The following is a 22837-nucleotide window of genomic DNA, read 5'->3' as shown; positions in this document are numbered from 1 at the left end:
ATTCTAGTTTTAACCATAAGGTCTTGGACAGTTGACTTAATACTGGGGGAGATCGAGTTAGACCCTGAGCAGATCTTGGTTTGCAAATCTCAAGTATCTTTTAAACATTCTGATATTGCATCGTATTGGAGATGTACAAAGAAAAGGAAAAACATAGAGTGGATAGTGCAATGTTATATGCTGATTCTCAAAGATAATTAGTGATGAAATGCACATAAAATTATGAAACACGCCCAATTTGACAGCAATCTGGCAAATATTAACAAGAACATTGGCCAATAACCAAATCGACCAATTACTTTACATTAGACTTCTAAACCATTTTCAAAGCAGCAGGATAACAACAGCAAGGAGAAAAGAAAACATCATATACATATTTGATTAACTGTGACTTTTCAGCTCCATCTAGTTCACAGTTTTGATGTCTGTCATTTTTTTTGGTCCTATTTTGAAGAGTTTCATGAGCAGCAACCACCACCCAGTTGTGTATTCTGTTCTTGTTTCTGTTTCAAGATATTTCTCTTGCCTACAGTGGATCCTTCTTCCAGTAGACTAGGTACCTCCATTATCTGAATACAGTATTCTAGTTAGAAAATCAATCAAAAAGTTAATCCCTAAGAGATGTGAGTTGAGCAAAAGAATCGGTTTTAAATCAACCAGACCAGAACTGCTGGACTGCGATGTTTCTCAATCTTGAAAGTCAAGGAGTTTAAGTCAACCAGGTAAGAAACAATTGGCTGTAATGTTTCTTGATCTTGAGAGTCGAAGAGTAATACTCTCAGTACCTAAGGGATGATGTACCTTCGGAATTGCACTTATCTACTGACTGATATTATAAAGGCAATACATTGTCCCTTATGCATCAAACAAGGGGAAATATAAATGTAAATTACGATTGGAAGCAAGACAGATTTCACGTACAGCATAAAGTAGATGTGCTTGGGAAATCTTACGCCAAAAACAATGAAAGTAAAAGCTGCTGCCAGATACCACCATCAGGATAATATGTTATGAAGGTTTTTGATCTAAAAAGGTCAACTAGATGCATCTACAAAATAATGTTATATTAACAACCAGCATCATATGCAAAGTAACATGATCGGCTGCTTTTTCTTTTCCCTTTTTACCAATAAAAAAAGATTAACCACCGGACCATGTTACTTTGCATAAGACTAACTTTGACAACATGTCTAGTGAAACCGACAGAGTAGTCATGAATGTATAATTTACCTTTAAGGCAAGCTCTTCAAAGCAGTGTTGCACATTTTCTCGAGTTTTAGCACTACATTCAAGAAACAGACTTCCAAGCTCCTTTGCTAGGGCAATGCCTTCTTCCCTGGTCACAGCTCTCTCAGATTCCTGATAACCCAATAGCAAAGTAAGAATATAGTTGGTTTACAAACCTCATGTAGAATTTATTCATGCATCAATTAATGGACTGCAACTTTAACATACATGCTAAAGAAAATAAAGATAAATGTTTTTATGAAGAGAAATAAAGATAAATGTTAACAGATGTTCCCGCATAAAGCAAAAGCTGCAACCAGGAAGCCTAATGACCCTACTGGTAAAGGAAATGTGGATGATAAACAGAATACGACAAAGTAAGATGGATAATACATTTCCTGAAGCATATATTCTCAAAGAGTTACCCAAAGTCACCCTCTAACTCTGGAACTCATTGCACCTGACTTGTTATGATTTATGAGTATCCTTCTTGATATTGTTCCCTCTTATATTTAGGACACGTATTCTTTATCTTTTTTTTCGAACCCCTTTATATTGAGGTCACACATAGCTTCATTATTTGCTTTAACATATTAAATTGTTGCAGCTGCAATACCACTATTTGCAAAGGCAGAAAGAAAATCCCCTAATCATAGTTTTCATTTCTTGTTATAAGCATTATGCAAGTTCCCAGATCCCAAACTCCACAACAAGATAAAGTATACTGCATTTGAAGAGGTGATATCAACATCTTAATTTACTTGTTTTTTCCTTGAAATAATATCTCCAAACATTCAAGAAGCAAAAATGAAGAGAGCACTTATCAGGAAAAAAAAGTTAGAAGAGAGAGACACACACAAGCACATTAACTTTTGCGAAGAACATACTTTGTCAACTTTATTTCCGACCAGCATCTTTACGCAATCCTGATTATTACTATACAACTCCACCTCTTTTGCCCACACATCAGACAGGTTTGTGAAGGTCTCTCTTCTTGTTACATCATAGACTGTAAACAAAATTTAAAAAAGCAATTGTAAACATAATAGTTAGAAATGCATTTAAGAATCTGGAGGAGACAAAGCATCTACAAGGACTGTAGCAATATGTCAACAAAGAAAGCACAGATAAATGCTTTTTATAAAGGAACACTACATGGACGCCTTTTTGAATTTGAACATTTGCGACCAGTCAACCTACAAACCTTATTCAATTAATGGAGATCGGAGAGCTGTCAAAGATAGAAATATAGACAAACCCTATCAACCCGGATGTTATCAAATATTTGCAGTTCGTTGCTCTGCAGAGGGCCAGTCAGAAGGGACTGAGGCAATAGTCAGCAAAAATATCACAAGGAAGTTCTACAGTGTTGTCATAAAAACAACAGATTGGGATGCTTGGTTACTATTCTAGGCAGATAGAACTACAGCAACCAGAAAAAGACTACAGAAGATAGTGTATCATGGAAATTTATCATTGGAAGCAGATTCATTGGAGGTTTAATCAAACTGTTCAATGAAAAGGAGCTTTGGCAGAGCGGTAAAAGTTGACGTTGTGTGATCAAAAGTTCAGGGATTCAAGCCGTGGAAGCAACACTTAAATAAATGTAAAGGTAAAGCTGCAAACAATAGACCCAATAGGTCTAGCCCTTCCCGGATTCCGTGTGTAACGAGAGCTTAGTGCACTAGGCTGCCCTTTTTTAAAATCAAAATGTTCAACTTAAGTGTGCTTGTCAATTTCCATCAAGATCTGATCAAAGTTTCATACTGTAGCATGTCATTTACAAGAATGGATAGCGCTTAGATTGACATTATCTAAGAGAAGAAGCTTAGGAAAAAAAAAATTGTGAACTTTCACCAGTATTATCAAGAAAAACTATTTAACTCTTGAACATGCCATAAACAAATATGAATGTGGCTGATGGATCACAAATAAAAGTTGTGAACGATTGACTAATGGAAACGGCTTATCAAAAGAAAAAGTATGAATGTGGCTATAAATGTAAAGCCCACAAAACATAAAAAGCAAATGAATGAATGTCAAATGTAATCCCTGAAAGAAAATTGCATCAGTATATTCCAACCTTGACAACTATAGCAGATGCTAACATTTATAGATTACTATTACAAGTGACCCTTAATTATGCGTTGTTCTATCATGATGGAAAAAGCAGAATGGCGTTAAACTGCTATGAAGTTGAATGATGTAATAACAAAAGTCCAACCATAGCTAACTCATAGATGCATTATCAACAATGAATGTATCTTCTCTTGCAAGATATGAAAATGCATCAATTCACTTGCTCCTTCCATTCCACTTCATGTGGCAAGGTTCAAACTTCAAAGTACGAGAGACGAAGTACTTAATTTTTGGAGTGAATTCCGGCACAGATTTATTAAATTTTTTAAAATAAAAGTTACATATTTGGAAACTACATAAAAAGTACATAAAAGTACTTACCAAGAATGATCCCCTGAGCACCTCTGTAATAGGAGCTTGTCAGTGTCCTGAACCTCTCCTGTCCAGCTGTAGGAAACATGATATGTATAATTACAACTTTTCATTGGATCTAAGTAAAATAAAAACCATTATAAAGTTTCTTGGGAGAGATGATTTATGTTGGAGTAGAACAACTGTAAAAGTTTTAACAATGAAAAAACTGATTTAAGTAGTTTCGGCAGAATTTTGAATTCCGCAACTCTTGATCTTCAAGAAAAGCCTTAGGCACTTCTCACTGTACTCTTGATTCAACGTTATGCAATTTTAACATATTAACCTTATTGTTCCTTCTTAGAAAGTTTAATGGTAGTCATGTTACAATGTCCCACATTGAAAGGGGAAACAAATCATTGCCTCCTTATATAATCTTAGATAATCCTCACCTAGTGAGCTAGCATTTGGATTAAGTTAATATACAAGATTTATTTTTTCTAAACATGGTCGAAGTGTCACTCTTACCCATTGTTGTGTTTTTCAATATTTGGCTCCCATGTTATATTATCCACGCTCTAGATCTTTTGGCGTGCAGGGAGGGTTAGAGTGTCACATATGGATGAGGGGATGGATTATAGTCTCCTTAAATGATCTTGGACACTCTTTACCTCATGAGCTAGCTTTTGGGGTTAGACCACAATTCCATTTTTTCTTTACAAGTCATGCATCTCAAATGCAGGTGAAAAACTAATTAGCACATCTTCTGTGAAACCAACTAATCATCATGTAGATTAAGTTTGTATTAAGCACATCAATCCACCATTGCACAAAGAGATTTAAGTGAAGCTGTTTTAATTTGATACAACTGTTTCACGTACTTGATCACGCAAATCAAATACACTTTTCCTAACTAGACTTGGTTTAATCACGTGTCATCTATGTAACATGAAATGCCATATTCCCAGTGGTAAGGAATATTGATTTAAATGGTCACAAACATTGTAGAACTCCAACAGCTAGGATATTAAGCTTTAATATCAAAGATTCCTAATTTATGTAGTTTGAAAGTTTTACTGCAGATTTCATCTGAACCTACAGATTATGCATTTTGTGAATGATGACCACAGCTAAGGCTTTGGCAGCATATAATACAGCAAACTAAATCTAGAGTCGAGACACTTATTTTGGTTCTTACCTGTGTCCCAAATGGTAAGCTTCAGTCTTTTCCCACCAACAGTGAGCGTCTTAATCTTAAAATCAACACCTATTCATCAGACAAGGATTAGCAAGTCAATGGGAAATTATATCAGAGATCAACCATCATATGAAAAGCTACTCGATAACTTGAAAAAGATGTTACTATATCAGTTAAGAGAGAGAGAGATGAGGGAAAGGAAAAAATTGAACACTATAAAGCTACATTTCTTGCTTGCTCTTCTTCCCTCATTCTTTTCATCTTACATCCTTTTGCCAGTTGGAGCATTCTCCTGAATCAAGATGCTGACAGGAAGGAATTCTACTCTATGTTGCTATGAATAAACAACTTAAGATGCTGTATTTCTAAAAGATATATCAGATCAGTTAAGGCGATCTAAAAATATAGCAGAATGATATCTGCATATTTATCATAACAGAAGCATTAGTGATCTGATACAAAACTAAAATTGATTGTTAATAAGGAAATCAGCTCAACTCATCACCTGACACAATGTGGCAAAATGGGGCTCAAAAACAATTTTATGTTAAAGGACAGTCTAGTGCATGGAGACAAAGTCGTCGCTTCTACTAACCGAACCCTTAGTTCGAGGGTCTTCCTCAACATGATAGGAAGCTCCAATCTTCGGTGTTTTTCACACTCCTAATAATTGTCTTCTTTCTATTTATTCTCATTTCCTCTGTCTTTATGGTACTCTAAGAAACAAATCAGAGTAACATAATATTCCGACAATAGTGCATTTCAGATAAATTTATTATCAGGATTCAGGAGGCAAAGAGACCTTGTTCTATTTCTTACTAAATATAAACTATTTTTTTCTAGTTTTGGTGAATAACATGTTTATTTATATATATATAGGCCATACCAATTAATTGAGATACATGTTTTTGTCATGTTAATACTTATTTTAGGTACTATGCTTTCTAGGAGTCTTTTAACCATGTTAGAGATTCGTATGCCAATAGGAGATATCGAGAACATACTTTCCATTTTTATTCTTATACTATACAATGTTGGCTTGAGATGATTTTAGATGGCGAAACATGGTCAATGACGATCCATATACCCAACTCGAAATTGTTTAAGACTGAGATGTAGTAGTTGTTGTTGTTGGTGGTGGTGGTGGTGAATAACATGTGTAAGATGAGTTTGGATCCGGAGCTAGGATCTAAATAATGATTCTCTTGCAGTTTAAGTAAAAAGCTCAAAACAACTGCTAAGAAGAATCCTCAACATTAAGGAACAACGTTAACACAACGTTAAAAAGAAAACACAGCTGCTGATTTGTATATAAAACTTGAAAATCGCAGCGTTAAGTGGTGATAAATCTGAGAATCAACGAAAATAACTTGCATAAATCATACAAAGTTTAGCTAGAGTTAAACTAGTTCACAGATTTCACATTCAGAATTCCGAGCTAATAAGTTCCAAATTCCAAATCAAAGGATCAAGTAAACTTCTTTGATTAAAATTATAACTAATCTGATAATTTTTTTAAAAAAAACTTTAATCAATGCGAAAGAAAAAAAAACAGCTGCTGAGTTAAATATAAAACTTGAAACAACAGCAGTCAACAGTGATTTATCTGACTAGTTCATCAATTCCGGATTCAAAATTCCGAGCAAATAATGTCCAAAATCCAAATTAAAGGATCAACCAAAAGCTTATTTTTTTTAAAAATACAGTACACAATTTTTTCACAACAGTATGTAGCTGAAAAAACGAGAAAATAAAAAGAATAAAAGAGAGTAGTAATATAATACCAATGGTAGGGGCGAGATCGTCGACGGCATTAGAAATGAAGCTAACAAGCAAGCTACTTTTACCTACTCCAGAATCTCCGATCAACAATATCTTAAATGACAGATCGTAACTGCTATTACTCTGCCCCGTAGTCGCCATCGGCTAACTCTCCAACGACTCCTTTTCTCAACTTTCTCTCTCTAGAAGATCCTCCGATACAAAAAATATGTACTTTCTCTCTCTAAAAGCTTCACAAAGAAAGTACTACTACTATGTAACAGTAACTACAATGTGAAACAGAGAGAGAGAAGAGGGACAGTAAAAGTATTGTGAATGCTTATAGCATCATTCACTACTTTTTTTTCCTCTCTCTCTCTATATGTACACATATTTAGTGAGAGAAAATGGATATGTATGTATAGGTTATGGAGAGAGAGGGAAAACGGGTAGCTGAAGAGTCAGGACAACGTTATGCGCGCAGTTATTCTTTTCTTTCACTTGGTTAATAAGTGACTTCTCAACTGCTACAAGTACAATACCAAAGCCAATTTTAACTATTACATCAAAGAGTGAATTTAGTCAAGCAAGACAACAACTTGGAGACACCCGTCACTCATTAGGAAGCAATGATTTGGAAGTTTTAGTATGTTTTAGAGATTGGATTAGATCGAAACGAAGAAATCAGGGACATGAAGATGTTGATAGACCAGAAGACGAGGAACTTGGAGATATATTAACATATGGTAACCCATCTGAATTTAACACTCCAGAAGATGGCCAAAAAGTTCATATTGATTATGAAGAACTTACTAAGGCAATGCAAAACCTTTGAATTTACTCTTTTTTCGTTAATTTACTTGTTGTTAAATGTAAACTTCAATTTGTAAGTTTGAAATAAAAAAAGCACTTACAAATTATAAGTGTAATTTTTTTCCATCTTCATTGTATTCTAATATCTTAAATTCTTAATGAAATATTCAAAATTTTAAATATAAAAATTTTAAAGTCTTTGTACCCTTTTATTCAAACACTCTTTTTATAAGATCATTTTTTTGTTTTATATTTTTATTTTATATTAATATAAATTACGATAGTTATACAAAATACAAAAAAAAAATAACACTAACCCGGCCCGGCTCCTTGGACCCGTAACCCTTCCGGTTTATTTTTTACCCGGATGAACCCGGACCCGTTAAGCCCGGTATTGAAAAATCTATAACCGGTCCGGATTGGAAACCGGACGGTCACCTTTTTTTCCAACCCGGCTCGGCCCACCCGTTAAATACCCTTACGTGATACTGACGTGACACATAAATTTGAAGGTGTCTAGATGATTATTTTATAAGTAGGAGTGTTCAACTCTAAAGTGAAAGACAAATTGAGGTGTACTTGTCAGCTGAGAGCAAGTTTGGGGATCTATTTATGTATTATGCCAATAAATTACGAATACAATCAAGTGAATAGTAAACGATAAACGTCAAAATTATGCAATTTCAATTTTAATTTCCGTGAAAAGGCGAATTCATGTTCAATTTATATATATTAAATGAAGTATGACTTTTCCTATTTGCATGTGTTCAAAGGAGTTAATTTACGAAAATTTAATGTTGTGAATATAGAAAGAAAAAAAAAACAGAACGTGATTCTGTTACGCGCGGAAAGCAACGCGACCGTCACCTGAAAACTAGTGGCCTTGAATGTAATTTAGGTGAGAACCAGGGGTTAAGAGTTAATAAGGTTGGGCTCCAGGTTTAATTTGTTACTTTTGGTGGTGGGTCAACATCTGAGTGGGCCTTTTGTTGGTGTTGGGTTGGACCCAAAATTGTTTTGATTGTGAGAGCTTTTTCTAGGCACTAGTACTTTTTGGCTGTTTGTTTAGGATTTGTTTTTGACGGGAGCTTGGAACAACGGTAAAGTTTTTTTCGTGTGACCTAGGTTACGGGTTCGAGCCTTGAAAGCAACCAATAATGCTTGCATTAGGGTAGAGTTTATCTACATCACACCTCTAGAGGTGCAGCCCTTCCCTGGACCCTGCGTGAATGCAGAATGGGAACCTTGGAGCAACGGTAAAGTTATCTTCGTGTGACCTAGGCTACGGTTTCGAGCTGTAGAAGCGGCCACCAATGCTTGCATTAGGTAGGCTGTCTACATTACACCCCTAGAGGTGCAACCCTTCCATGAACCCTGCGTAAATACGGAATGTTTTGTGCACTAGTCTGCCACTTTTATCATAGGATGTTCTTTTTCAAGAGAAAGGGTGAGATTAGTGGAGCAAAAGGAAGCATCTACTTTTAGAAATTGTTAGTCAAAAAATATGGACTATTAACTTTCTTAGACTTTATTCCAATATAGAATTAGATAATGTATGTTTCTTAGGACTTCTCTCTTTAGTGTGACAAATCACTTAGAATAAGATTTTATTTTGTTATTTTCATCCTTAAAGTTGGGGGATGCTAAACTTGTCTTACCGACATCAACACCTATAGACTTTGACCAAAAGTAGGGAGAGGATTTATTCAAATCATACAAACGTTAGCCAACAATATCTAACACAGAAACATTCACACGCTCTATATTTACATCAACATCAATTCATATTAACATATTATAGTTACATGATAACATGAGGATTGAGTTGGATTAGTTAATCATGCATGGTTAATTAATAAAAATTTATTAAAAAGGAAAAAATATGTATTTATTGATTTGATATAAATATCGAGTGTTTATATCAGGATATACTGCCTACATTACAGTCACTTGGGGTACGACCCTTCCTTGAACCTTGCATAAACGTGAGATGCCTTGTGCGCCTCTGGGCTGTCCTTTTTTTAAAATATAAATATCGGATGTGAGAAAATATTTCTCCTCACACACCACTCCGCGCATTCCTTTATTTCTAATATAGTATTTCGATGTCTTCGACTAAACCAAAAACTGAATTTAACTTTTATTAATTTCAAGTATAATCCTAAAATATTTAAGTCATATATATTGGTAATGTATACAATTTTATATTATTCTTGTAATTTAACCAATTATATCAAGCTAATTATCATTATCGGATTATCAGGTAATATTTTGTTACATAAATTTATCGTTGACTACCTTAAATGGTCTGATTATATAAATATTAATTTTTTACACTATCAGTGTATAACTTAAACTAACTCTTAAACGAATAAAGAGATAGCTAAGTGTATGTAGCATGAGTATTCTATCTCTCGCCGGGTATGTAACTCACCTTGATACATAAAAGCTGGTTTGAAAATACTTCTAATGGTTAAACTAAATAAATAGAAAAAAAGTTTTTTTTTAAATGTCAAATTTGGTTAGGTCAAATGTAGTCCGAAATGGTTACAAATATTATGAGTTATGTGGGAAAAAAACAGACAATGTAGGCCAAGGAGTAATTCAATTGTGTGGGGAATGGACTGCTTCAGATGTTTCTGGCTTTCAACTTTATTACCAAGAAGATAATAATACTAGTAATATTTTCCTTCAATGAGTGTGCAGTTGGAACCACAATCCTTATTTATTTTATTTATTTATCATTAATCTCAAATATGTGATGCACTTTCAGCAACAATATTTTCTCCAAATGTTACTATAATTTCCACGTTTTAAAAAAAATGGTATTATTTTCAAGCTATCTCAATCTATTACTTATTAACATATTTTATTTTAAAAGAGTATTATTTTCTATGTCCCAATTTATGTAAGGTATTTGTCTTGGCACGTAGCTTAAAAAGAAAGATTTTTGAAACGCGTGATTTAAAATAAGTCATAAATATTTTTTTAACTATAAATCATTTAATCTGATTAAAAGTAAAAGATGAGATGTTTACAAATAAATGTTAAAAAAATTCAATTGAAAAAATTTCTCTTAAAAGTTGGCCAAATGGTCCCAGTCGAGTCTATTTTCTTTCTTAATAGAGTTTATATATGTGCACCATGCCAAGTGCTTTTTTGCTTTAAAGGAACATAGACCAAATCAAAAAACAAAGTAGAAAAAAGAATATGATATTTTATGAAATTAAAATTATAAAACCATGACAAGTACATCTGTGAGCGTGCTCGTTTCATGATTATGTTGAGGCAAGTTCAAATTAACAAAAATAAACATTCCAAGTTTCTTATTTAATTTCTCACCTTAATGATTCTCTTAGGTACCAAGTTATTCTTTAAGTGCAAAACAAAAGGAGAAGGCATTTGATAGGACAAGAGGGCATTTTGGTTAAGAAATTATCCGCCGAATGATTATATCAAACTACCTCAATTCACAAAAAGGACGAGAGTGTTGGAGTAACAGTAAATTTGTCTCTGTGTGACCTATAGGTCACGAGTTCGAACCGTAAAAATAATTACTTTATTAATACTTGCATTAGGGTAGACTATCTGCATCACACTACTTGGGTGCAACCTCCCCCGAACCCTACGTGAATACGAGATACTTTATACATTGGGCTGCCCTTTACATTAATCCACATTAAATTTATGTACAAATACATGTTATTATTATTGGTTTAATGAGAACACTCGATGCGGATAAATTGTAACGGCTATTATGGTTTATTGTGTATCCTTTTCTTTACGGCTCGTTTAGTACGAGAAATAAGGGATAATTAATTTTGGGATTAATATTTGAGATGAGTTTATCCCATATTTGGTTGGGATAAAAATCGCGATATAACTAATTTCAGAATTGATTATCCCAAGATTATCATATTTTTTTATTCATATAAAAGGGTAAGATAATAATTTCGAGATAATTATCTCCGAAATATTTAATATTGGGATAACTTATTTCTCAACCAAACAACTCCTTGGAGTTCAGAGTGCAAGGAAGGAGCTTCGTTCACCTTCTGAGAGTGACCAGTGTCAACATCAGAACTACCTGATTTCTACTATTCAAATTCATGTTCCTACCCAAAATTGACAATACACATAAGAAAACAAAATTGATGTTTGTCGAATTGTTGTGAACAAATTAATACCATCTAGAGCACACCCCCTACTCGAATGAGCTGTCTCATTTATTATGAATTCAATGCCCATATTTTGGCAGATATCAAAGGCAATAAAACTGGATTTGACTAGAAACGAGGTTAATTAACATCAAGATAAAAAATACTTTTTTTAAGATTTGACTACTTTATCTGATTAAAACAAGGACAGAAAAGAGCCTTTTAATATATATATATATATATATATATATATATATATATATATATGTGTGTGTGTGTGTGTGTGTGTGTGTGTTTTATATTTTCTAGCTACTTTTTCTTGTGTAACCCTATTTTCCTTTTTCATTCTTTTGTATAATTATATATTGACTAATTAACAAACATGGTAACTATAGGTTGAAAATTTTGAGTCTACAATTATTCAACTAATTCGTGGTTATTTTTCAAGTCTGAAAACAAATCTACGTCTGAGTATACTTTTTTTCAAAGTTGTGATTCATGCAAGTCTTCATATTTTATTTTTTGAGTTCAACTCTCATGGTTCGATTTCATGCTTATACCTCCCAAAAAATGGTTTAGATCTCCATCAATGGTGTAAATCTCCCAGACGGATTTAGGATTTTTATAATAGAACAACAACAACAACCCAATATAATTTCACTAGTGGGGTTTGGGGAGGGTAGTGTGTACGCAGACCTTACCCCTACCCTGGGGTAGAGAGACTGTTTCCAAATGACCCTCGGCATCCTTCCCTCCAAGAACTCCCCACATTTGCTCTTGGGGTGACTCGAACTCACAACCTCTTGGTTGGAAGTGGAGGGTGCTTACAATCAGAGCACTTCTATTTTTATAATAGAAGTGCACCATTTATCTTCTTTTGGAGTATGGATGCAAGCAGATAATATTAGATAAATTCTATAAAATATGTACATAAAATATCCAGTTTGGCGGAGAGACCCATTGTAACGACTCGGCTGGTCGTTTTGAGTGTATTAGCCCTGATTCCCTATTTACTGTTTTTTCCGTATCTATTTCTGCTTATGTGATTGTGAGCACCTAATTTTTGACTGTGCTTTAATTTTTTCCCACTTATCTCACTTATTACTCCATCTTTCCCACTCCACTTTCCCTTGTCCCCCATGCTTGTCCCCCATTCACAAACCTCATGCCCAAAATCAACCACAATGCCAACAAACCAGGACCCTTTTGGCAGCAAATTTGAGCTAAAAACGAGGTCCAAAAATCACTCAAAGGGGGCAACTGAAATCACTCTAAAAAGGTAGCAAAAACAGCCATGAAAGCTGGAGGTTCTTCACCCAAAAGCCAATAATAAAACCATCCCAAAAATACCACATGTTTCGGCTATAAAAACACACCAAAACCTACATTAAGGTAGCTTCAAAAATCAGTGGTGTCGCTCCAACGACCACGACTAGACTGCTGCTCATAACCAGCTGTAAACAGCCCACCTAAACCTCAAACTCAGCCCCCAAAAATGCAGCTCTAAAGCCACCACAGTTGCTGCCACGAAATCGCCTCCAAAAGCCCTCCAAATACAACATAAAACGTAGCAACAAATTTAGCAAAACGCAGCAGCTGTGGCTTCTCCATTCCACTCTTAAAATCAGTTACGAAGCCATATAATTGCATTTTCGCTAGTGCACTGTCTTGCCGACGTTTCGCCGGAGTTTCACCATCTCCGGCCAGCTCTCTTTCACTATAACGCAGCAACTCCACCTTCATTAATTGTTGTTGTTATTTTAAGTTGAACTCAGTCCGTCAAGGTCGTCGAGACCCCCTGTTCGAGGTTTGCGTTTGAGGTCTTTGGTTGATTCATTTAAAGGTCAGCTTCTGATTTGTAGCGTTTTTTGATAATAATACTACATCGGGGTGGTCACCTCTTAACTAATTATTTTTGTTGCTATTGATTTTGCATCTACATGTTTAGTTCATATAGAATATTTTATTATTTTTGGCTTTCTGATTTATTTGAAGATTGTTGAATAAGTATATGTTTTTCTTTTTTAATTTAAAACCCAAAGTTTAAACATAAAAAATAAAAATAAAAATAAAAGTTATGTGAACTGTTAGTTAAAGTTGAAAAGCTTTTGTTAATTGTTTAGATATATCCTTGTTTATCTCTTAACGTAAATTATTTACGTGCTTCATATAGTTGTCAAAATAGTATCTTTATTTGTTAGATTAACAGTTAACTTTTAAGGTGTAAACGGAAACCACAGTGTAAATGACACTACAATTTCAAATAGCTAAAATCATGTACTTATCCCACAAATAATTCAATACCACATGACTTTACAATAATCTCAAAGTTTAGGAATAATAATGAATACCACTAGTACACATTTAGGCGCATTTTAAACTTATTATCGTGATTATATACATGTTTGCGTGACATAATTATGATTCCCAAAATAAATCAAGGTACGCGTTCGCGTAACTTTGACCAAAAATAATCTTAGTAAATAATAAAGCGTGATTAATTGTGTATACGTACGCGTGACATAATTTTAGTGCACTAAATAAAATGAATTTACACACATGTGATCCGTTTCAAAGATAATTTTATATTTTAATAATTAAAAGCGGATAGATAAAATATGAAAATCAATAAATCATAGTATGCCAAAATTAATCAAAGTCAAGTTGTAGTCAACAAAGCGACCGTGCTAGAACCACGGGACTCGGGGAATGCCTTACACCTTCTCCCCGGTCAACAGAATTCCTTACCCGAACTTTATTTTTGCAGACCAATAATAATAGAGTCAAACATTCCTTTGACTGGGGATTCAAATAAAAGGTGCCTTGGAACACCCAAAAAATTAATTCCGAGTGGCGACTTTATAAATAAAATAATCCTTATTTCAAAATTATCACTTTAATTGGAAAAACTCTTTAACCCACAATCCATAACGCACTTATCATTTCAGGGTAAAAAGGGGTGTGACAGCGACTTGCCGGGAGGTCTTGTTTTTGGTTTCGGAGTGTTTTGGGACACTTAGTCCCTAAAACGGAAGTTTAAGTCTTAGGATTTTGACCGTAGTCGGAATTGTGTGAAGACAACTCCGGAATGGAGTTCTGTCGGTTCTGTTAGCTCTGTTGGGTGATTTTGAACTTAGGAGCGTGCCCGGACTGTGAATTTAAGGTTTGTAGCTAATTTAGACTTGAAATGGCGAAAGCCGAATTTTTGAGAAGTTTGACCCAGAGGGTGACTATTTGATATCGAGGTTGGATTCAGATTCCGGAAGTTGGAGTAGGTCCGTAATGTTGAAGGTGACTTGTGTGCAAAATTTGAGGTCAATCGGACGTGGTTTGGTATGGTTCGGCATCGTTTGTAGAATTTGGAGTTTCAAGTTCATTAAGTTTGGATTGGAGGGTGATTCATGTTTTTGTTGTTGTTTTGACATTTTTGAGGATTCGACTAAGTTTGTATGGTATTTTAGGACTTGTTGGTATATTTGGTTGAGGTCTCGGAGGCCTCGGGTGAGTTTCGGATGCTTAACGGTGTGAATTTAGACTTAGGCAAATTGTTAAAGCTTTGAAGCTTCTAGTATAATCGCACCTGCGTTGGGTGGCTGCAGGTGCGGGCACACACGTGCGTTAGGCCAAGCACAGAAGTGGGAATTGAGGAGATGGACAGGGGTCACAGGTGCGAGGGAATTTCCGCATATGGGAGCCCGCAGATGCGCTTGAAGCTCCGCAGATGCGGAGAGTGAGCTGGAGTGAAAGATTGCAGAAGCGAACCCTTGTCCGCAGGTGCTAGGGGTGGGCATAAAATCCGAAAAACCGAATTCTGAACCGGATCGAATTAACTCGGTATTTCAGTTTCGATTTTTCGGTATTTCAGTATAATTCGGTATTACATTTTCGGTATTTCGGTATAACGGTTCGGTCCTCGGTATTAGGATCTTGAAATTTCGGTATACCAAAATACCGAATTTTAAAGAATTTTATGTTGGACCTATACTGCCCAGCCCAACCCAATATGTTGTATCTCTAATTCTCTACACTGCCCCTAGTGCCCAACTCAACCCAATAAGGCCCAACTCTTACCCTCTTTAGTCTTTCCCTAGTTTCACTTCACTACAAGAAATTAGAAAGGGAGAAACAGAAACCTAGCCAAAGAAGCAAAGAGCTGTGACTGTGAGAGAGAACTCAGAAAAGTGAGAACCTCGGCGCGATAGAGACGAGTCAGACGATGTCACGACGACTTCACGACCTCGGCGCCGACGACTCTCAAGTGTGACTGCTGGTTTCCTTATTTTTTACCTTCATTCTTCAATCTTCAACTCTTCAAAAGGTTCATAACTTTTCATTCTTCAATCTTCAGTTTTTTATAATAATTTATGGTAGATTAATTGGTAGTTCTTGGAATAAGAAAAACTCTTTGTTTTGCCACTTATTTTTTTTAATGGCTAATCTCTTCATAAACAAGTTCTGGAAAATTTCACTTTGAACCTAAAGATTCCAGTGATATGTAAAGAGTGGGATTAGTTTTTTAGTAGAGTTATTAAACTACAAGATTTGAATGAGTGAAAACTAGGGGTGGGCAAGCAAAAAGAATTTATGTGATTATCTTTCACTAGGTGGCGTGCAAAGAGACATTTTCTTGTTAGGTGGCGTACTTTATTTTGATTATCTTCATTTGATATAATAATGAAATCAGCTAACAAATTCTATATTTGTAAAAGAAAAAAGAAAACTGAACGTCTACATTAATTGTCTTATAGAAGGTTACTAACTTTGACATGAAGACTCACTTCCAGATTCCACTCTTTGCATAATATTATTTTTTCTTGCTCTCAATTACTAGTATTTCTAGTAAAAGATAATCACATAAATATATCTCTAGTGAGATTACAAAATTATGTTAGGGAAACAGTAGCCCAGAAACTCGTAGATATCCTTGTCAAATACTTGTCAACCTCCATTTTAGACTTTGATTATTTAAACTCAACTCTAGTCTCAATTTGTGTTTATATTTATTTTAATTTTGTATAGATGGCGGATGAAAGTAGAGTAAGTGATGCCGATTCAACTGAAAGTTTACCTATTACTGAAGATAGCAACACCAACACAATTGATACTCAAGATTCTAAGAAAAGAAAAGCCATGCAACCTCGATCCAAAGTTTGGCAACATTTTGATAAATTTGAGGTAAATGGGGTCGGTAAAGCAAAGTGTAGATATTGTAAGCAAGCTTATGCTGCTAATACGTCTAGGAATGGAACAACAGGATTGAAAAATCATTTGGCTAGATGCAAAGAATACCCACCTTACATTGATAAAGATAATAGTCAAACAAAGATAAATTTTCAATCTTGCCAAAATGATGGAGGATCGCTTTGGAAATTTGATCAAGAAGTGGTTAGGAGGGCCTTAATTGAGATGATAGTTATTGATGAACTACCATTTAGCTTTGTAGAAAAGGAAGGCTTTATGAAATTTATGAGAATAACTCAACCATTATTCCGTCTTCCTTCTCGTAGAACAATAACAAGGGATTATTATGAAGTTTACAGTGAATTGAAGCAAAATCTAAGAAGGTCTTTTAGAGAAGCACAACCAAAAATTCGCCTCACAACAGACACATGGACTTCATTGCAAAGAATAAATTATATGTATTTGACAGCCCACTTCATTGATAGGGATTGGAAGTTGCATAAAAGAATACTAAATTTTTGCCCTATCACTAGTCATAAGGGTGAAGAGATGGCTAAAGCTATTTCTAATTGTTTGCTTGAATGGAAATTAGACAAGGTGTTCACTATTACCGTGGACAATGCTTCTTCAAATGATGTCACAGTCAAAGAATTGTCTAAAAAATTAGATATGTGAAAAACTAATATGATGAGTGGTAAACATCTTCATGTGAGATACATGGATCATATACTAAATCTAATTGTGCAAGATGGTTTGAAAGAAACTGATGCTTCTGTCACACGTCTTAGAAATATTGTGAGGTATGTGAGATCTTCGCCTGCAAGGACCTTAAAGTTTAAACAGTGTTATGCACATGTAAAGGTAGAATGTACCAAAACATTATGTTTGGATGTTCCTACTAGGTGGAATTCCACCTATTTTATGTTGGATACGGCATAAAACTTTGAAAAGGCCTTTGACAAGTTTCATCTTTTTGATGATGGATTTTCTGCTTATCTATGTTCTCATCTTTGTGAAGATGGTAGTAGTGCAGGTCCTCTTGAATCTGATGATTGGGTGAATGTGAGGAATGTGATAGCGTTTCTTGGAAGATTTCACGAGCTCACCAAAAAAGTTTCAGGTTCACGTTATATCACTTGTAATTCTCATTTTGAGGATGTATCTGAACTTTATTGTCATTTGAAAATGTGTTTAATCAGTGAGGATGAGCATTTGAGAAAAATGGCTGAGCGGATGCAAGAAAAGTTCAAGAAGTATTGGGGTGAGCCTGAAAATATGAATAAAATAATTTTTATTGCTTCCGTCTTGGATCCACGTAACAAATTTGAATATGTTAGCCTTGTACTTAAAGAACTTTTTGGGGAGGAAAAAGGGAAGAAAATAAATGCTGAGGTGTATGCTTATATGAATTCTTTGTTTGAAGAGTATATAAAAAAGTATTCAACTGGATCTTGTCCTCAATCTCCATCTAGTTCTACTTCATCTAATAACACATCTAATACATCTAGTGTGAGTGTTTTAACTGCATCATTAATAAGGACGAAGCTTCACTTGAAGAAACAAAAGGAAGACAATGGAAGTGGGGGTGCTAAATCGGAGTTGGATAAATACATTAGTGAAGAACAAGAGCCTTTTAGTGAAGAATTTGATATTTTAAGTTGGTGGAAAACACATGCTCCTAGATTTTCTATTCTTTTAGAGTTGGCTCGTGATGTGTTGGCCATTTCAATTTCTAGTGTGGCGTCGGAATGTGCGTTTAGCACCGGTGGCCGTATTCTTGATTCATTTAGGAGTTCATTGACTCATAAATGTGTGCAAGCTCTTGTTTGTGTTCAAGATTGGCTTAGAGAAGAGAAGAATCCTATTAGTGTTGAAGAAGACTGGGAGTATCTTGAGGAACTCGAGTTTGGTAAGCTTTAATATTTTGTGTGTATTTTAGTTCAAAATAATATATCATACTTGTTTATTTATATGACATATTTGGTCGAATTATCTTTAGATATGGAAAATAATGGAAGCACTACTAGCATTGTTTGATGTATAGTTGCAACTTGCAACTTGAGTGGTAAGTTTGATACTCTATTTGTTTGGTGATATACTTTTGTAGTTTTGTTTTATTATCATCAAAAAAATAATATTCTAACTTATGATTTATCTTTTTTTTTAGGTTCAAGTGCAATCATGACCCGTGCTCCTAATGCTCATCCAAATAGGGATGACACATATTATTTAAGGAAGCATATTAGGCGTTGTCTTGAGCGTCTTCCTGAAATCCATATTTAAGAATTAAGACTAAGTTAATTTGAGACTATTAGTGTAAACTTGAATAGAGGGATGCCCTCTATATTTTTGTTGTACTGTGTTTAATTCTGCTGGTTGCTGCGACTCGTTAGTAGTTGTTACTATCTTAGCTTGTTGTGATATTTATTTACTTCTTTTCCCTTTCAAGTACTTGTTAGGAATGTGATAATCAGGTGTGTACTTGCTGTGAATGTGATAATCATGTGCTCTTACACGCCTTTTGTTATTTAGTATTTCTGGCTTGCTTATTTTATTATTTAGTGTTGCTGCCTTGCTGCCTTTTATTAGGCAGAATGGCAGTTGGCGGATTATTTAGTGTTGTGGTGCTGCCTTACTTACACACCTTTTGTTACGCAGAATGGCGGATTTGATTATTTAGTGTTGTTGCCTTTTGCTTAATGCTTAGACTCTTAGCACTTGGTAGTACGACACATGAATATGTATTAAACCGAAACCGTACCGAACCAAAATAAAAAATACCGAACCGTACCGAAATACTTTGGTACGGTATTTGGTATACACAATTGATAAACCGAATACCGAAATACCGAACCAAAATATCGAATGCCCACCCCTAGCAGGTGCAACCACTTGCTCGCAAATGCGGACCCAGTCCTTTAAGTCATTTTCGCACATGCGAGGGAAATTCCACAGGTGCGGCGTCGCAGGTGCGACAGTATGTACGCAGATGCGGAAGAACTGGGTAGAAAATGGGATTTCGAGGGTTTGATTCCCATTTCGATTTTGGGCCTTTGAGAGCTCGGTGTGAGGCGATTTTTCGAGGTTTCTTTGATAAGATTGTTGGGGTAAGTGATTCTAACTCGGATCGGACTATATTTCATGAATCTATTACAATTTTTATCATCTAATTAGGGATTTGAGTTGTAAATTTGGGAGAAATGGTAGAAACTTCATAGGCTAAAAATTTGAGTTTTGGAAAGTGATTTGAGGTTGGATTCGAGTAATTCTTGTATGGTTGGACTCGTGAGTGGATGCGTGTTCGTATTTTGTGACTTTTACCAGATTTTGAGACGTGGGCCAAGGGGTCGATTTGAGTCTATTTCGGATTTTGGCTTATAATTTCGTGTTTTTCTTGTGGAATTGATTATTTTAGCCTATATTAATTATATCGTACTGCTTGTGGCTAGATTCGGGGCGGTTAGAGATTGATTCGAGGGGCAAAGGCATTGCGGAGTAGGATTTTGCGCAGTTTGAGGTAAGTAACAGTTTTAAATTTGGTCCTCAGGGTATGAAACCCTGGATTATTGGATTATATGAGTATTTTGGAGGTGACGGACGTGTGGGCGTGCACCGTAGGAATTTGGGACTTGGTCCATTCCGTGAAACTGTAAAGTTGAATAACTTGTTGCTAACTATATGCTCTCCATGTGTTATAGAAATTTGACTGCAAATCATGTTAGAAATCATGCTTAGGCTATGTGATGGTACTGTTGGGACCCGCAGAGGTCGCGTACTTGTTGAATTACTTGCTAATTGTTGTCTTGTATTCAATCATCGTTTTACTTGCGTATCATATCTCAGCCTCTTCTTGATTCTTGTTGATACACTATGTTATCTTTGTTTGGGCCGATCTTTGTGATTTCCGAGATCCCGAGAGACTAGAGAGGTTGATGACTGAGTGAGGCAGAGGGCCTGTCTGTGAGGTATTGTTACTATGGCACGTGAGTTGTCCGTGCAGCACGTGAGTTGTCCGTGCAGATCCACATAATGATACTATAGCACGTGAGTTGTCCGTGCGTCCATGCATCACCTGAGTTATCCCCTCCGGAGTCTGCACACCCCCAGTGAGCGTAGGTACCTATTGAGTGTGAGTACTGAGGGCTGAGAGCCGAGTGATTGAGCCGTTTGTGACGAGTTGAGTGATTGTTGCCCTAAGAGGCTGTACTTGCTTTCATTTGTTGATGCACTTAGTTGATGTCTGTCATTGTTATGAATTTTCTGAAGGATTTTATATCCGGATCACGTGAACTTGAACTGTATAAAACTGAGTTGACTTAAACTACCGGATTTGAAAGCATATCTATTCTTTGCTGGAACTATTGAAAATGAACTGTATTTGTATAGCTCGTCACTACCTTCTCGGTTCCTTATTTATTTTTGTTACTTACTGAGTTGGTTGTACTCACGCTACACCCTGCACTTCGTATGCAGATCCAGGTGTTCCCGGTCGTAACGGGTATTAATATCTGAGCAGCTGATTCCGGAGACTATCGAGGTAGCTGCATGACATTCACAAGCATCGGCTCTCCTTTATTATCTTATTCTCATTTCAGTTCTTATTCCTTAGATATTGTATTAGACTGTTCCTGGTATAGATGCTCATGTACTCAGGGCACCCCGATGTCAGGCTATTTTTTCGCATTTATGCTTTGGGTTTTATCCTATTTTTATGAAAGACTACGGTTATTTTAAATATATTAATTCATTTATGTTAAATGTTGAAAGTGTTTTGGAGATGTCGGTAGGGGTGTTCATAAAAACCCAAAAAACTGAATCAAACCGACTAAAAAAATTGATACTTTTAAGGTTTGGTTTGGTTTTGGTTTTAAATTTTAAAAACCGATCAAATTTGGTTTGGTTTTGGTTTTAATAAAAAAATAACCGAAAAAATCGAACCAGACCAACTATAAAAGTAGCTATATAAATTTATTATTACACTTATATATATGTATATTTTTATATAAAGTTTCTAAAATTTTATGGTACATATTAGTCATTTGTATTTTTAGTCTAGTTCTTTGCTATTATAATAATCTAATTCTTTGCCTTCTAGTTTGATTGGTAATTTTCTTTTGTTAAGTACAAGAATTTATTTCATGTTAAAAATAATCAATTTTTAATTAAGTACTTAAATTATTCATCACTATTTGAGTCAATTATCATCAATATATCTTTGTAAATGATAGATTTCTCAAAGAGCAGTTAGTTTGATAGTGTTACGTTGAAAATGTAGTCACCGGAATATGCATTTGGTAGTGTATGTCTCAGATTTAAGAAAAAACCGATAAATAACCGAAAAACCGACAAAAACTAAATCAATAAAAAATCGACTTAATTGGTTTGGTTTGGTTCCAATATTTGAAAAATCGACTTACTTGGTTTGGTTTCATTTTAGGGAAAAACCGACCCAAACTGAACCATGAACACCCCTAGATGTCGGCTTGCCTAGTATCACGATAGACGCCATCACGACAGATTAGGTTTTGGATCGTGACACCCATGGGTTCACGACATCATAGGCGAAGCCGGTATTTGAAGGTTATGGGTTTAGAGTTCTAGTCCTTTTAAGTTATTGAGTTCTAAATTAATAATTAATAGATATTCGATGAATTTCATAAGATAAATACAAAGTTTAGACCAAAACTATTGGGTTCGGACAAATTCGTAGTTGGTGAGCTAGCTCCGCCCCGGTTCACAATTTCATGCCCATATATTGGGCTATATATTCGCCTCTGAGCTCAATAATGAGATGACTTTATAGCATGAAATCAATATATCTATTAACCAAGAAAATTTCGTTTCTTATTTGACTTTGCATAGGGTTAACTATAATTTATGTGTACCTAATTTGCCCATTTTCTCATCTAATCAAATTGATGATTGATGCATGTGGTTATATTACATATGTAGTGCGCGTTTGTTTTGTGCGTGTGTGATATTGACGGTTAATGCATATGGCCATATAATCCTCTCTCATCTTTGCATTACAAGTACAACTCTGGCAAATCTCACGAGTAAGCCACATCAC

The 22837-nt window shown here is 35.2% G+C and overlaps 1 protein-coding gene across 1 annotated transcript; it reads right to left on the bottom strand.

The window, feature by feature from the left end:
- Nucleotides 1–259: 259 nt before the first annotated feature.
- On the bottom strand, nucleotides 260–6949 carry LOC107810401 (ras-related protein RABC2a-like). Its single transcript, XM_016635179.2, has 6 exons — nucleotides 6640–6949; nucleotides 4856–4924; nucleotides 3688–3753; nucleotides 2115–2236; nucleotides 1231–1359; nucleotides 260–569 (listed from the first exon to the last, which is right to left on the bottom strand). The coding sequence occupies exons 1-6, from the start codon at nucleotides 6776–6778 to the stop codon at nucleotides 459–461; spliced, it is 636 nt and encodes a 211-aa protein (XP_016490665.1). The 5' UTR covers nucleotides 6779–6949; the 3' UTR covers nucleotides 260–458.
- Between the last annotated feature and the right edge of the window lie 15888 nt (nucleotides 6950–22837).

The sequence above is a fragment of the Nicotiana tabacum genome, chromosome 2, assembly GCF_000715075.1.
Source record: "Nicotiana tabacum cultivar K326 chromosome 2, ASM71507v2, whole genome shotgun sequence".
NCBI lineage: Eukaryota > Viridiplantae > Streptophyta > Magnoliopsida > Solanales > Solanaceae > Nicotiana > Nicotiana tabacum.
The sequence above is the reverse complement of the archived record's forward strand: the minus strand, read 5'-3'. Positions and strand labels throughout refer to the sequence as shown.